Here is a 15,806-nt window from a genome sequence, read left to right as displayed (position 1 = left end):
AAGTTGATATGATAAGTTGACATAAAAAAAATATTAGATGCCAAAATCTAAAAACAGTCATAATTTGAATGACAAAATGTAATTTACCCATAAAAAATATGGTCAAGAGCTTCAAGATCAGAGGTGCTGATTGTTGGGCTATAAGGATTTGTACTATGAGAAAATTAAAGGCTTGGACTTTGGGCTGTGAGTGAGTTGAAGCCTGGGTATGTACTAGCTCAATTATTACACAGCTTAACGTGTATATATGCTCATTCGGGTTTAGTAGATCTTACCCTACTTTAAAACTATTAAATAACTAACTTGCAAATCATGTGTTAAATTTCGATATTTAAGTTCGCAATACATTTTAGAGCGAAATAATATAAACAAACTAAGTAAAAGTATAAAATTTAGCAAATTTGATAGTAAAATATGTAGATATCTGATGGGGATATTATCAAAGCACGAAGGTCGAAGCGTATGGTCGCATGCTTAATCGCAAATCGAGGTGAACAGAAGACATTTAGGAGGTCGCACGGTGAGGTCGTTGGGTCGTTAGGAACCCATTGTGGCTTGATGACGTCTCTATCGGGTTGGGGTGACTCGGATCCGACCCGCAGATTAGCCCGGACAGGTGTCATCCCTTTAAGCTGCTCAGTCATTGCATGCGTGATCACGAGAACGACACCTATCCCGTGGTGGGCCCCAGCCCTTCTCCTATAAATACTCTGACTTTCGAAGAGAGAAGGTATGAATTGCACACATATCTTGATCGCATATTTAGATCGCATAGTTTTCCTTCGACCTTAGCCTGACTTAAGCATCGGAGTGTCGTCGTGAGGACGAACCCGACTAGCTTTGTTTTATTTCCAGATTACAGGTTTGGATCGGTAACGTGGGGAGGTCATGGTCGTAGATCGTGACCAAACGTGGGAGGTCGTGGTCGAAAATCGTGACCGAACATGGTCGAGCCGGATCAATATCTGTGCAAAAAATGATAAAAATAGCAAAAACTATAAATAAGTGTGTGTGAAAATGATGTGTGGGAGTTGAGAATAGGTGAAAACGAATGAGAAAATCAATTAGAGACTTATTAATCCTTTTTGTCTTACCTAAACCTCTATTTATATGAACATGATAAAAAAATGGGGGACTGTTGATAACATATATTTAATCCAGTTGTTTTGTCATACTACATTGGCTTCACGCCAGTAGAAATGAGATATGCCACACCAGCAAGGAAGTAGGCAAAAAGAAATTAATTTGTTACATCACCAGGAACGAGATTTTGCCACATCATCTTTATCCAATTTGGCTATACGTGGCATGTTCATCATTATCGATGTGCTTCATTGTTGATGCATCATTCGACATGTAGAATAAGGCTAATGTGTTTTCTGAGGTAGATGGGCCTTCAACGAGTTGATTTTGAGCCTGCAATGGCAACCATCTCGTTAGCGTGTCGAAGGTAGTGTTGAGTTGATTGACTCGATGGTTTTCTAGCCTTTCGGTATTAAATTTTATTCGGTATGATTCTTAAAATTAATTTAAACTGCAATATACCTTGAGTTTGAAAAATTAATACCTTATGTATCAAAATATTATGAATAATATAACTATTTCTTTTATTCTTATTAATGTGATACAATAGACTATATAACATGTAAAAAATTAATATCACACTATTTCAATTAAAAGATTCGAAAAATGTTGAATGTCCAAAAATAATATACTGTCAACAAAATAAACTTAGAAAGTATTTTTGACTTCGTAGGTAACAAGTTTAAGCTGCTATAGTTAGTTATTGTTAACTTTTGTATTTATTATAAACACAGAAATAAACATCGTGATACAATGCAATAAATAGATATGCTTAATATAATTTTGTACGTAGATTGATAGTTAATAAACATAGTGGTACAATAAATAGATATACTTTTAATAAATGCTTTTCGTATTGTACATTGATAATTAATATTTGATGGACGATATTTATAGCAAGTCTTTATTCAAATTAATTTGATCGATTTTAATTAATCACGTAATAAATTTAATATATTTGTTATGTAATTATTTAATTTTTTTATATTAATACATTAATTTTATTTAATATATAATTAATTTAAATTTGATCCAAATGGATTTGAACTAAAATGTTCTGACGTTTTATTTGTGGCTAATTATTCTTCTGAGTTCTGCAAAGGGCAGGAACTTTCCAGAAATTACACAAAACTGCTTAAATGATGGAACTATACTATATCTCGAACCACACACGTAGTCCGATCGCCAATCCAACGGCCTAGATCACCCCAAGTCTCCAAAGAACCTCATTGGTCTGCACGTTGCCTCTCGAGTTTTGATTGGTCCACGTCAGTATCAGTGACACGATAATCCCATACTGCTGGTCCATGCAAGCACCGGTGACACGATTTTTCGAATTCATACTGCGGTGGGTGAGTAACAAAGGAGAGCTGATTCATACTCTAGATTTGATTGGTCCACGTCGGCAAGGATGACGAGTGGACCGTGCACCCGAGTTGCTATATATTGCTTCCCTCCACACCCCCTGCTCCTTCAGATTTAGAACTGCAAAAAGGAAACAGAGCAACAAAAAGGAAAGAATAGAAGAGACTAACATTATCAGTTGTTGAGCTTAGCGGTAATGGCTGGTGCGTGGAAGACACGCGTATCTACGGTTGTCTTCGGGATCGTTCTGATCGGTGAGCATTTCTTTGATATTTTGATTGTGTAGTTTCTGTTCTAGCTGGATTATGAGCATTCTTCCATGAGTGTAACATGATGCTCGGCTTAATCTATTTACGGTATCTTGAAGTAATTGCATCTCATTTTTGTTGAGAATCAACGACGTCTTTAGGGAAGATATTGGCTGAAATTTTAGCATTTTTGGGATGCGTGTTGTGCTCAGTTATTTTTTCTCTGTAATTCGTTCTTGTATTCCGTGGAGAAATGGAGATCCGAGATTCTCTCGGGCTAGGTTGTTTCAGATCTGCCTTTTCAGAAATGAAGTCCAATAGCAGTTTGTTCTGTTTTATTCGAGGATATGCTGTTAGCATTGAATGGCGAAGTGAGGGTGGAAATATGATTTTAATTAGTGCGGAAACTATGTTTATGTTCTTCTTTCTGTATGTTTTCCTGAAATGAATGCACAGATTGATTTGAAGTTGTTGCTATTATATCACTCTTATTTATACTTCTTTGATTGGGAGCTGTTTCAAAAGATGTTCAAAATAATAAAACTGAAAACGAGTTTATTTGAGTACATTTGAAGCGACTAAGAAGATGGATTCACTCAATCTTGAAATCCTAGTGTCATCACCTCTTTGCACACATGATGTGCTTAATCAAGTATTATGATGGGCGAAGAACTTAAATAGGTATGACTTGTATATATTGTCAGTACTGCGTAATTGTGCCATATTGACATGATCTTTCACTGTCCTTGGAATAAGTATGTTGATTGGTAATTGATTGTTTCATACAGGGAGTTTATTTGCGTTCTCTATTGCTAAAGAGGAGGCTGCTAAAGTTGGAACAGTTATTGGCATCGATCTTGGCACAACTTATTCATGTGTTGGTGTTTACAAAAATGGACACGTTGAAATCATAGCAAATGATCAAGGTAACCGCATTACCCCTTCATGGGTTGGTTTCACCGACAATGAGAGGTTGATTGGTGAGGCTGCAAAGAATCAGGCAGCTGTTAATCCTGAGAGGACTATCTTCGATGTCAAGAGGCTTATTGGAAGAAAGTAATTCCTCATTCTTTTCTATCTATTCTACCTGTGATTACGACGCAGTGTGTCGGTGTCATGAATCTAACTCTTGTTATTTCATAGGTTTGAGGATAAAGAAGTACAAAGGGACATGAAACTTGTCCCATACAAGATTGTCAACAAGGATGGAAAACCTTACATAGAAGTCAAGATCAAAGATGGTGAGACCAAGGTCTTCAGTCCTGAGGAGATCAGTGCCATGATTTTGACAAAGATGAAGGAGACAGCTGAGGCTTACCTTGGAAAGAAAATCAAGGATGCTGTTGTCACTGTCCCTGGTAGATAATTTGACCTGAAGATATTTAAGACAAGAATCTTGTGTCATTATCTATTTTATAATTTCTGGCGCCTTCTCTTCTGCAGCTTACTTCAATGATGCTCAGAGGCAAGCTACAAAAGATGCTGGCACAATTGCCGGGCTGAATGTTGTGAGAATTATTAATGAACCAACCGCAGCAGCAATTGCTTACGGTTTGGACAAGAAAGGTGGTGAAAAGAACATTCTTGTCTTTGACCTTGGTGGTGGAACATTTGATGTCAGTATCTTGACTATTGACAATGGCGTTTTTGAGGTTCTTGCTACAAATGGGGACACTCACTTGGGAGGTAAGGACTATTTTCTTTCCAGTTATTAAAGCAGTTGCATGAGATCAACGGAGTATCTTTTTTGTTTGACTTCTTGATTCGGCATGATAGAAATGTTGAGCTGTTCCGATATATTGCTTTATGCATCTAGCTTATGATATATTTTGCTGAAATGGCATCTCGAGCCCCAGTTGATTTCTTAATCTAGTTATAGTTTCACTTTTTAGTTAGGTTGTGAGCGTAATGTTGCATTTCCCCACATTGCATTGTTGCATTTTCTAGGTTTCATATGTTTAAGATGATCTTGTCCAAGTAGGTTAACATGTTTTCTTATTTCTGCAGGTGAGGATTTTGACCAGAGGATCATGGAGTACTTCATTAAGTTGATCAAGAAGAAGCATGGTAAGGACATCAGTAAGGATAACAGGGCCCTTGGCAAGCTGAGGAGAGAATGTGAACGTGCTAAGAGAGCTTTGAGCAGTCAGCACCAGGTCCGAGTAGAGATTGAGTCTCTCTTTGACGGTGTTGATTTCTCTGAACCTCTTACCAGAGCTCGTTTCGAGGAATTGAACAATGATTTGTTCAGAAAGACCATGGGCCCTGTTAAGAAAGCCATGGAAGATGCTGGTTTGGAAAAACGCCAGATCGATGAAATTGTCCTTGTTGGTGGAAGCACAAGGATTCCAAAGATCCAACAGCTTCTTAAGGATTATTTTGATGGGAAGGAGCCCAACAAGGGTGTCAACCCAGATGAGGCGGTTGCTTTTGGTGCTGCGGTCCAAGGAGGTATCCTGAGTGGAGAGGGTGGTGATGAAACCAAAGGTACTGTTCTTTTCATCTGTTGACTGTTGTACGCATTGTTGATTCGCATAATGACTTCCTGAGTTTGTGAGTGAGATTTATCACTGACTTAAATGCAATATCTGATCAGATATTCTTCTCTTGGATGTGGCTCCTTTGACCCTTGGCATTGAAACTGTTGGAGGAGTGATGACCAAATTGATTCCGAGAAACACTGTTATCCCAACCAAGAAATCCCAAGTTTTCACCACTTACCAGGACCAGCAAACTACTGTCACAATTCAGGTATTGGAATTTTATTCTTGGTAATTCGCAGGAAAGAAGAATTGCCTCTTTTTCCTGTGTAATGATAAGACACATCTTTGTGTGTGACAGGTCTTTGAGGGTGAACGGAGCCTTACAAAGGACTGTAGATTGCTTGGAAAATTTGACCTGACAGGAATAGCCCCAGCTCCAAGGTCTGTCTTCACTTACAGAGTCCTAGCAAGACGATTTTATTGGTCTCAATGCTTCAGATCTAACTAGATGATTATTTTTCTGTTTGCAGAGGAACCCCTCAGATCGAAGTCACTTTCGAGGTTGATGCCAATGGTATTCTGAATGTCAAGGCTGAAGACAAGGCCTCTGGGCGATCCGAAAAGATCACCATCACCAATGACAAGGGCCGTCTGAGCCAGGAAGAGATTGACCGGATGGTCAGAGAAGCTGAGGAATTTGCCGAAGAAGACAAGAAGGTCAAAGAAAGGATTGATGCCCGGAACAGTCTGGAGACTTACGTTTACAACATGAGGAACCAGATCAACGACAAGGACAAGCTTGCAGACAAATTAGAAGCTGACGAGAAGGAGAAGATCGAGACGGCAACCAAGGAGGCCCTTGAGTGGATGGATGACAACCAGAACGCTGAGAAGGAGGACTACGAGGAGAAGCTGAAGGAGGTAGAAGCAGTGTGCAACCCTATTATAACTGCTGTTTACCAAAGGTCTGGTGGTGCCCCTGGAGGCAAGTCAGAGGAAGATGACGACGCCCACGATGAACTGTAAAAAAAGATTGTTTGATAGATTTTAGGTTTATGTTTATTTACGGATGAGAGATATTACTGATACATTACTTATTTCTCTTTTCTGCAAAGAAGTTTTGATGACAAGAGAACCAGTAGCATACGGTACAGGTGCTTTATGAATGTAACCAGGAAGATTTGGTTGTAACCAAATGCTTTATGAATTGAATCCTCATGTGCATTCTTTGTACTCTTTGTGGCATGTAATAGTAACTTCCTTCCTCCATAATTCATTTTTTATTATTTTAATTTTACATATTTATAGGAGTCGGTGGGGAGTCACAGACTCACAGGGGTGCTCGATTTGATGGTTCCAGTCGGGATTAGATTACAAGTCGGGCACACATGAAAAACTTGCATAATGTTTGGTTTCAATCATATTCAAAATGGGCTAAAACATGGATAATTGGTGGTGTTTTGAAATGTTGTGAAAATTATTTTTTATCAAAACAAGTCTACACTAATTACAGGCCTTATAATTAAAAAAATTATACATATATTCATACATATATATAAATATATATAAAAAAAACATAATTTAACAATAAAGATACTGTTTGTTGTTTACCGCATTTAAGTCCTCAAATTGAGTAAATTGGAAAGATCGAGAAATAAAAATTGGTGAATTGACTTTGCACGATTGAAGCTGCACTGGCCTCACAGGATCAGATTTTTTCTATTGCAATTTGTATTTATTCGACACAAATACGCCACATGAATAAATTTTTTTCTAAATAAACTATATGATGACATTAAGTGGCCTGCATATATTTAATGGTGGCCTCGAAAATTGCATTTCCGGTTATATTGTATAGGATGCGCTTCCGTTTCGAAAGATAGACCACTTTCAGGTTTTTCCACAAAATACACACTAGGGGGGATATGAAGACCGGTTGAATGGCATTTTTTTCTTACTCTCTTTCTTTCGTTTCTGCGTGTACTCTTTGTTTAATAACATGAGAAGAAGCATCCTTAAACGAAGTCAAAATTGTTACTTGCCACCATCTGTAAATTATTTCACTCTATGCTTCCTTCTTAAACAGGCCAGGTACTCCATCCAGGTTAAAAAAATCACTCAATGTTTAGATGTCAATATAAGACGAAACCCTATAACTTAAGCATAACAAAGCCCTCAATATACAGGGATCACGAGTGAACTCCAGGAGTTACGAGTATTATGTACAAGAGTGGAATTATTAATCTGAAGTAGAGGCAAAAACATTAAGTCAACAACTAGTCAGCTGTTTTAGATATGAGCTTCAACCCTGGCCACCCCGATTCACAGAGATCCCTAGGTGCATTTCCCTCATTGTCCTTCACTTCTATGTCAGCACCATGTTTCACAAGTAGCTCAGCAATGGCAGTTCTCTCACAAACAGCAGCATAATGCAATGCGGTCTGACCTTCATCATCCTTCAAGAATACACACATTAAGAAAAATTTGATGAGAAAAGAACTGCTACTCATATGGTATACCTTAGCATTAACATCAGCATTCTTGTTCAGAAGCAACGCTGTGATATTCATATGGCCTCGATCTACAGCCCAGTGCAAAGGAGTTCGACCCTCACTATCTGCAACATTTCAAGACTATATTCAGGACAGAATTTTATCAAATCCAAATCATAAATTCGTCAAGAAACAAAACATCTATTGGCTGGCCAGAAAAGCATGCAGGTATTAACCATTCAACAAAAAATTGAATCAGAGTATTCATTTTCACTTTCTAGAAGATATGAAGCAAATTCAACAAAAAATTGACAGCTTAATAGTTCCAATTTTTAAAGTTAGTGTTTCTCCTAAGAGAATTAACTTCGTAGATGGTCCAAACGAGTATCACCATACAAAGCTTTACTTCATGTATAATTATTACAAAAAATAAAGGAGAGGCAGAGCAAAAGATTTAAGAAAGTTTTGTCTACCAACCCTTCAGATCTAAGGGGACACCACTCTCGATGCACTTGAGCAGCTTCTCTTCATCTCCTTCTCGAGCAAATGCATGTACAGCATCCAATTTCCTGCAGAGAAAAGAAAATAGGAGATATAAAATAAAGTAGATGTTTGCAATTTGTCTTCCTTTCAAACTTTATCTTTCTCTTGACTCCTAATGTGGGTACAATGAGAATTGAGAGGACGAAAGCATAGTTGTAGACCAAGATCTCCAGGAAGATTAAGCAAATAAACAATGCATAACCTTCATCTATAACCTTTTTCTTCCTGGTCCACCTTTTTTGATGTTTGTAGTGGAGCAAATATTTTAGGGTATTCCCATATATCCAGAAGAATGTCACTGAGGGAGCCGGGAAACATAAAAGACAACTTGATACAGAATAAAGACAGAATGCTTCAAGAAGAAGCCATAAATGTTAAATGCCAGCATAGGGGAAAGTTCAAGATCCTTACAACTCAGATCCAGATTCCTCCTCGTACATAAAGGAGCTAAAAACAGGCCCCATAGGTCCTTTTGACCCTGCATTAGGTGCATCACTACTCCTTTCATCTTCTTTCTTCTGCCATATGAGACATAAAAATTCCAACAACAATGATCAAGATGCGGCAATAATATGTAAAATTTGGTAACATGGTCAAGTGATAAATGATTCTCATCTTACAGTGCCAGAACCAGCAGCCCAAGTGGGGTATAACTCAGTAACAATGTCAATGTACTTTTCCATTGCTTCTTCAGGAGGCATGGCACCCAGCTTATGCCATGCTTGCCTAGCACACCAACAAGATAAGTCTTTCAACTGATTAGCAAAGGAATCTTCAGTTTTAAGAGCAAAGAAAACGAGCCATCAAACTTACAGTAACAAATTCATATGCCACCTTCAAATTTCTAGCCTTACCTACAGTCATATTAATCCATGGTTCTCACACAATTATAATTGTCACACATTTTTTAACATATTGATTTAAAAAATAAGGATTAGTAAATTAAAAAAAACAATAAGAGGCTTACAATTACAAAAGCAATAGAGAACATCCAGGGTAGAAATCCCCATAACAAATTTAAGTTCAAGAGCTTAAACCCACAAATTCGTTATTCATGCATGGATAAGAAAGATTCACATTTTTCCATTTCTCATGCCACAAGAACAGATCCTTCCTCTTCTCTATATAATCTGTGCAGTTTATGTACAAAATATAACTCTAAAGCTTCTAGCAGGTGATTATTCTTTTTGCATTGTATTAAAACGCACAGCAAACTTGTTTGAGTATTAAGATCCCAAATATCAATTAAGAGAGACTCTTATAACTAAAACCCCGGGGTACTTAAATAAGACTTGTAACTAATTCCACATTCGCTCACTTATGCTTGCAAAACACAATACTTGTCACTGATAATAGAAACTGTTTTTCTGCTACAACCATCAACTTCCATGATTCCCTAATAACAAGTGGCAAGCGAATAAATCTATGTTTAGTTTCCAGACTTTCAATGAGTAACAGAAAGAAAAACCTGTAAACTTAATCGTGGTATAGGAATTGCATTGAAAAAATTCAATTACCATTTGGCACGAGCTGTCATTTTGAGAGCGGAAGGCTGGGGAGCAGAACATGGTCCCTCAGTCGCAATTTTATACAACCCGTAAAGCTGCAACTGGACATCATTCGAGACCTTCAGTGCCGCCCGATCAACAGCAGTTGCTGCAACGAACGCAGTGGCAGCACTAAATGTCTCATCCAACTCGGTGCTCTCAACGCCCTCCCAATCATCATCACTATCACTATCATCACCAAGTCCGAGACTTTCATTATTCGATCTTCCGTCTCCACCAATCAACGGTTCTTTTTCCTCCAAAGAACTAGAGGAAGAATCTATAGATCCGCGTTCCCGATTGGGTTCCGGAGAATGCGCACGCGTGATTCGGAGGTTCTCTTCACGGAAGGCGAAGATTACAGAAAAGAGCTTCGCGAGCAGGAAAGAGAAAACGACACCGAAGAACACCGATTGAAGGAATTGTTGCCAGTCAGCCATCACTTCAGCTAATACCTCAAGCAAATAAAAAGCTAAAGCTATAACAAAAAATAACAAAATGAAACGAAACCCTAAAAATCAAACAAAAGCTTCCATCAATCGAGGAACTGAAATCAGAGAAGAAGATTTGGACTTGCCAGTTAGTTAAACCCTAAAAATGGCGTACTGGATTTTGGGAAAGTACAGTACATACGCTTTCTATGTGAAGTATATATTTCTATATCTGAAAAGGAGTAGAAATTTAAGTGGCGGCGCGCGGCGGCGGAACGAGAACGCCTCCAGTGAGCGACAGCTTTCTGCCGCTACGCATACTAAACTGCTTTAAGCTTTGGAGAGGGACGGTGTTATCTCTGCGGTTGTATTTCATGCAGTTCGCTGCAGTGAAAATGAAATATTTCAACTTAAGAGTTCAGACCCTAGAGAGAATTTGAGTGGGCCGCGGTACAAACGAGAATGGAATGTAAGCCCAGGCCCGATATTAGTTTCGGGCCAATGACAAGCTTTTATCATGTTGGGCCATTGTTTTCTTTCCTGATCCACCATTGTCCTCAGCGGGCCAGGCCCAAATATTTCAACACAATCTTATCAAGAACATGCACTAAGAACATCAACAAACATGTATCACTAACTCCATGTCGAATTCTCTTGGCAGCATTAGCTACCGGCTTGAGAATTCCTACGTCATAGACCGGTGTAAGATTCGGATTGAACAATCCAAAGTTCCTCTCACATGTCGGGCCGGGCTTTAAATCTTCATTAAAGAGTGCAAAAATGTATGTCTCAAATGTTGCATTAGGCATGAGAGGTGTCCCAATGCCTGATGTAACATGTTGTATTAGTTTCCTGTTGTATTCTGCTGCACTCTCTAGATCAACCCCTGTTTGCCCTATATCCCCTCTAGAGGGCCACCCGGTCTCACCTATAACGATGTCAATATCCGTGAAGCCGAGCCGTTTTATGGCTGAAAAGACAGCATCAAGCTGCCCATCCAACAGATTGGTATAAGTGAGATTGGTGTTTTCATCCACCACCCCAAGAGTTGGCCTAAAGAGGGCGTAATCCAAATTGTCATCCAAGGAGGCGAAAAACGGGTATGGATTGATCAAGAAAGGGGAGTTTGTGGCTTTCAAGAAGTTGAGGAGAGGTTTAAGTATGTAAGCATCATAGCCCTGCCTAAACTTCCCCATAGAGGGGGGGCTGGAGTTGGATAGTATGCCTAAAGAGTGTGGGGTTGAGATCTTGATGTCACGGTCCAACGACTCACTAGTTAGGGCGTCATGGAGGGTCAGCATTGCAGGGACTAGATTTGAGATCAAAAGCTTGTTTGCAGTCGAAAGAACCTCATTCCCAACGAGTATGCGGACAATGTTGGTGGCACGAGTGTGTGGGAGGAGGATGTCTTTCACCCATTCTTGGGCAAAAGTCAAGTTGGTGAGATGTGGGATTTGGTCATTAGGTATGGTGATTGTGATGGCAATCCCAGTACCCGCAAACGCCCTGAGCTTTTCTCGGTCGGCATCAAAGACTCTAACACGTCTAATGACGGTGGAGTCTAGTAAAAAACGCGCAACCTTAGATGGTGGAGGGAGGTTGTCAGCCTCCGTGCCATAGTTCACGCCGATCGATCCCTTCACACCTGCATGAAAACATTGAAGCTTTTTTAACTGGACAGTAATGTGCATATATTTTCATGAAAGATCAAAATCTTGAAGCGCACACAAACCTAAGACAAGACAATGTGTGAAAGAAAGGGTATACCTTGGGTGTAAACTGACACTAACATAAGGAAAAACAAAGAGATAAAAAAGAATTTCTCCATTATTGTTGTGAAGAGGTAATAGTTGATTGATGAGTGAGTTGAAGTTGGGGAATGGCAAAAGAAGAAGAGTGCATATGGGAGATGCTTTTCTTTGTGTTGAGGAAGAAAGATGATTTGAGTGTGTGTTGAGCAATAGGATAATCATGTCTTGGGCTACTGTTTTGGGGAAAGAATAACTTTTAAGTGTTTTTTCTATAGTTTTAATTTGTAAAGAATAATCATCTTTACATAGTTTAATAATAAGTTTTCATAAAGATAAAGATTATGCTGTTAAAGTAGGGCTTAATGACTAATGATGTGATGACAGGAAAAAATATGGGGAGGATTATAAAGAACAAGTGCGCATCCGGGGAATCGAACCCCGGTCAGTACCGTGGGAGGGTACTATGATACCACTACACCAGATGCGCCCAGTTGTTACAGTTTCAAAAATAGGTGATGGGAAACTTCCAAAATTTACACTTCAATATTGGTGGAAGTCAAAGTAGTTTGCAGATACTCCACACAAGTATTAGTTAAAATAGGCAAGAACTAGTGCTGAAATTCTCATTTTGCTTATGAAGAAGCAGAAACTGCTGGTAGATATCCTTCAAGAATTACAGCAGAACAGAGAATGATGCAAATGGCTGCATTATAGTCAGAGAAATGGAGAGAATTCGATCGAGCATCAGACCTTAGTATCTGCAGTTCTTATGAACAAGAAAGACTATGGGGAGAAAGTGTCTTCGAATCTTCTCCTTGCTATCAACAATTACAATTGCTCTCATATTTGTTTCAGCAGTTCAAACAAACGAAATGAACTACCATAGAGAGAGTGAGGTTTGCTCATAACAATATTTTTGTACCTACGAACAAATTCTCTGAATTAATTTTTTCAAGGGAAAAAAGAAGAAGAAACAGAGATCACCAAACAAGAAAAAGGGGTTTCTCAAATTCTTAACCTGATTTTCAGGAATAACAGCAGTCACATCCCTAAGTTCCTTGAACAGCTTTTGAGTTTGTACAGCTGAATCAAGTATCCATACAACTGAATCAAGCAGAAATATTTCCCTTGTGTTTGCTTATACTGAATTAAAAGCATTGAGCTCAGTAATAAGTCTGCATAAAGACAAAGAATATGCTATCAAACTGGGCCATCTAATTGACACAGAGGATTTGCTCATTTCACCCATTCTCACAGAATTGATCAGACAGATTCTGTTTCACATGTAACATTTGTGCATATTAATAGATTCCCGAAAGCCTTAAAACATGCATTTAACATTCAACCAATCAAAATGTAGAAAGTTTAGGATAGTTTTCTCTTGGTTCTTATACCAAGACATGCTCTTGTCAAGCCTAATAAGATGACAAGTTAAAAAACAAGGGAAGATTAATTCATAACCAAGAGAAATGCGCATCCGGGGAATCGAACCCCGGTCAGTACCGTGGGAGGGTACTATGATACCACTACACCAGATGCGCCTCTTGCTCTTTGAATATTCATTTCAGTATCTGATGCTGTGGCAAGGAATGGTGATTCTTCTGTTAATGGAAAAGCATATATTCAGCAGGTAGGTTAGGTATATGATTCATGCCTAAAAAAAAAAAAAAGACTCTGGATTATGGAAAAGAGAGCTTCAACAAGCATCACTGTTTCCTCCAAGTAAAAGGGTCTTGAAAAAATTATTAGGGACAACATACTAATCTTCGACCACCTTCAACCCGAAAAAAAATTTCTGTAGCACCTTTGCACTTCAATATTAGTGGAGATTAAGTTGTGAGTTCACACTCCACACAATTAGTTAAAAATAGGGAAAAGTTGGCTATTGTTACATAAAACTCGTGGTAGATATCCTTCAAAATTGCAGTCAGACAAAATGGAGAGAATTCATTAAAGTGAAAATAACAAAGTCAAGTGAAACTAAGTCCTCTAGATTCATAACTAAGAATCTGCAGTTCTTATGAGCATGAAAGAGCGTGGGGAAGAAGTGTCTTTGAATCTTCACCTTGCTATCAACAATTAGAGTTGATTTTATATTAGTTTAACATTCCAAAGAATCGAAATGAACTATCATGAGCTAACGTAGAATGGCAAACTAAAGTATTAAGGTTTACTCGTAAGAAGACTATTATACCTAAACACAAATTTTCAGCATTAACTTTGAAATAAAGAAAGAAAAAACAGAGATCACCAAAAAAGAAAGGGGTTTCTCGAATCATACATGATTTGCAGGAATAACAGGCGAAACATTCGAGTCCCTTGAACTGCTTCTGAGTTTGTAGAGCAGAATCAAGTATTCATACACTCAGTAAATTTTCCTATCAACCCCTCATACTCAGCAACTGAACAAGCAGAAATACTTCGCCTATATTTGAATACTGAATTACAAGCATTAAGCCATCATACAAAGTATAAGCTATCAAACTTGGCCATCTAATTGAAACAGGGGACTGCTCATTTGGTCCAGCCAAAGAATTGGTCAGAGATTTTGACAGATTCTCTTTTACATGTAATATTTGGGCATATTATTAGATTTTCACAAAAACCTTAAAACATGCAGTATAAGATTCAACAAAGTGAAATGTAAAAACAAAACCTGGACAGTTCTCTCTTGGTTCTTATGCCAAGATGTGCTCTTTTTTTTTTTTATTATTTGGTAGCCAAGATATGCTCTTGTGTAGAGATAACAATGAAAAAACATGGGTAGGGCAATCCTGCGCATCCGGGGAATCGAACCCCGGTCAGTACCGTGGGAGGGTACTATGATACCACTACACCAGATGCGCTTCTTGCTTTTTGAATATCGTTCGTTCATTTATCTACCCAGTGGCAAAGAATGGACATTTCTGTTAACGGAAAGTTAAAGCTTACGTTTGAATAGAAATGATGCGATTCATGCCTAAGCAAAAGAATATGTAAAATAGACCTTCAACGAGCATCACTGCTTCCTCTAGAAAATGAAGCACTAGCCAACATATTAAGTCTGACCAATGGAGAGAAATCAATAGAGTAAACAAATTCGAGTGGGATTAAGTCCTCGAGCTTCATACCTTACAAATCTGCAGTTCATATGAAATAATTTTTTCAAAGGAAAACAAAAATAGAGATCACCAAACAGAAAGGGGGACTTTGTCAAATCTTAACCTGCTCTGTTCCCTAAGTTCCTTGCACTGCTTCTGAGTTCGCAGATCCGAATCAAGCATACATACAATCAGTGAATTTCCCCAGCAACTCGTTTATTGCGCAGCAACTGAATCAAGCAGAAGCTAATTTCCATAAATTTGCAATACCGAATAAAAGAAGCATTAATTAGTTGAAATGAAAGGGTGAAGCTAAAAGATAATTCAAGCTTACAGCAGCTTTTGTCTTGTATTTGGCTGAGAATTTCCCGAGAGAGAAAGCGCTCACTTTTGCTGGAGAAGAATGTAGAGAGTGACCATTATTATTCGGGAAATCAGAACGAGCGGGAAACTAGAACCACCCCCACCCATGTAAATACAATTGTTACATAATTATAAGGGATAATATATTTCCTCTCGCTCGGTTCTGATGTAATTATATATAAATTTTTTTGCAATTTCATAAATTATACTTAGTATTTTTAAAATTTATTTTTATTTAAGAAATAAGTATTTTTATTAATTAAAATTAACCAAATTTACTAATACTAACAAAAAAAATCACCATTGATTAATTTATTAATAACTTATTATATATTAAATAAATATTTTTATGATCAAATGACCCTTATACGTCTTCACGCATCAATAAATGTGAGAATGTATATCTTCACCTCTATAAGG

The 15,806-nt window shown here is 38.1% G+C and overlaps 3 protein-coding genes, 1 long non-coding RNA gene and 3 other non-coding genes across 7 annotated transcripts; 1 reads left to right on the top strand and 6 right to left on the bottom strand.

Moving 5' to 3' along the window:
* The first annotated feature begins 2,543 nt into the window (after positions 1-2,543).
* LOC105160324 (luminal-binding protein 5) lies at positions 2,544-6,412 on the top strand. The gene is made up of 8 exons (XM_011077653.3): positions 2,544-2,702; positions 3,485-3,752; positions 3,840-4,054; positions 4,140-4,382; positions 4,704-5,183; positions 5,293-5,447; positions 5,538-5,620; positions 5,710-6,412. The coding sequence occupies exons 1-8, from the start codon at positions 2,645-2,647 to the stop codon at positions 6,203-6,205; spliced, it is 1,998 nt and encodes a 665-aa protein (XP_011075955.1). The 5' UTR covers positions 2,544-2,644; the 3' UTR covers positions 6,206-6,412.
* A 905-nt stretch (positions 6,413-7,317) lies between these two features.
* LOC105160323 (acyl-CoA-binding domain-containing protein 1) lies at positions 7,318-10,500 on the bottom strand. Its single transcript, XM_011077652.3, has 7 exons — positions 10,339-10,500; positions 9,732-10,239; positions 8,835-8,940; positions 8,626-8,732; positions 8,149-8,240; positions 7,699-7,796; positions 7,318-7,635 (listed from the first exon to the last, which is right to left on the bottom strand). The coding sequence occupies exons 2-7, from the start codon at positions 10,199-10,201 to the stop codon at positions 7,456-7,458; spliced, it is 1,053 nt and encodes a 350-aa protein (XP_011075954.1). The 5' UTR covers positions 10,202-10,239; positions 10,339-10,500; the 3' UTR covers positions 7,318-7,455.
* A 202-nt stretch (positions 10,501-10,702) lies between these two features.
* On the bottom strand, positions 10,703-12,142 carry LOC105160352 (O-Glycosyl hydrolases family 17 protein). Its single transcript, XM_020693408.2, has 2 exons — positions 11,960-12,142; positions 10,703-11,837 (listed from the first exon to the last, which is right to left on the bottom strand). Exons 1-2 carry the CDS (start codon positions 12,018-12,020, stop codon positions 10,750-10,752), a joined length of 1,149 nt encoding a protein of 382 aa, XP_020549067.1. The 5' UTR covers positions 12,021-12,142; the 3' UTR covers positions 10,703-10,749.
* Positions 12,143-12,359: 217 nt separating this feature from the next.
* Positions 12,360-12,430, bottom strand: TRNAG-CCC (transfer RNA glycine (anticodon CCC)). The gene has a single exon. It is a non-coding gene; the product is annotated as a tRNA-Gly (tRNA).
* A 983-nt stretch (positions 12,431-13,413) lies between these two features.
* Positions 13,414-13,484, bottom strand: TRNAG-CCC (transfer RNA glycine (anticodon CCC)). Its single transcript has one exon. It is a non-coding gene; the product is annotated as a tRNA-Gly (tRNA).
* Positions 13,485-14,718: 1,234 nt separating this feature from the next.
* On the bottom strand, positions 14,719-14,789 carry TRNAG-CCC (transfer RNA glycine (anticodon CCC)). Its single transcript has one exon. It is a non-coding gene; the product is annotated as a tRNA-Gly (tRNA).
* Positions 14,790-14,839: 50 nt separating this feature from the next.
* On the bottom strand, positions 14,840-15,479 carry LOC148788471 (uncharacterized). The gene is made up of 3 exons (XR_016065370.1): positions 15,358-15,479; positions 15,148-15,253; positions 14,840-15,062 (listed from the first exon to the last, which is right to left on the bottom strand). It is a non-coding gene; the product is annotated as an uncharacterized LOC148788471 (long non-coding RNA).
* Between the last annotated feature and the right edge of the window lie 327 nt (positions 15,480-15,806).

This window comes from Sesamum indicum, linkage group LG4 (genome assembly GCF_026168435.1).
Source record: "Sesamum indicum cultivar Baizhima isolate 11 linkage group LG4, ASM2616843v1, whole genome shotgun sequence".
In the NCBI taxonomy this organism is placed as follows: domain Eukaryota; kingdom Viridiplantae; phylum Streptophyta; class Magnoliopsida; order Lamiales; family Pedaliaceae; genus Sesamum; species Sesamum indicum.
This window is presented reverse-complemented; position numbering and strand designations above follow the sequence as displayed.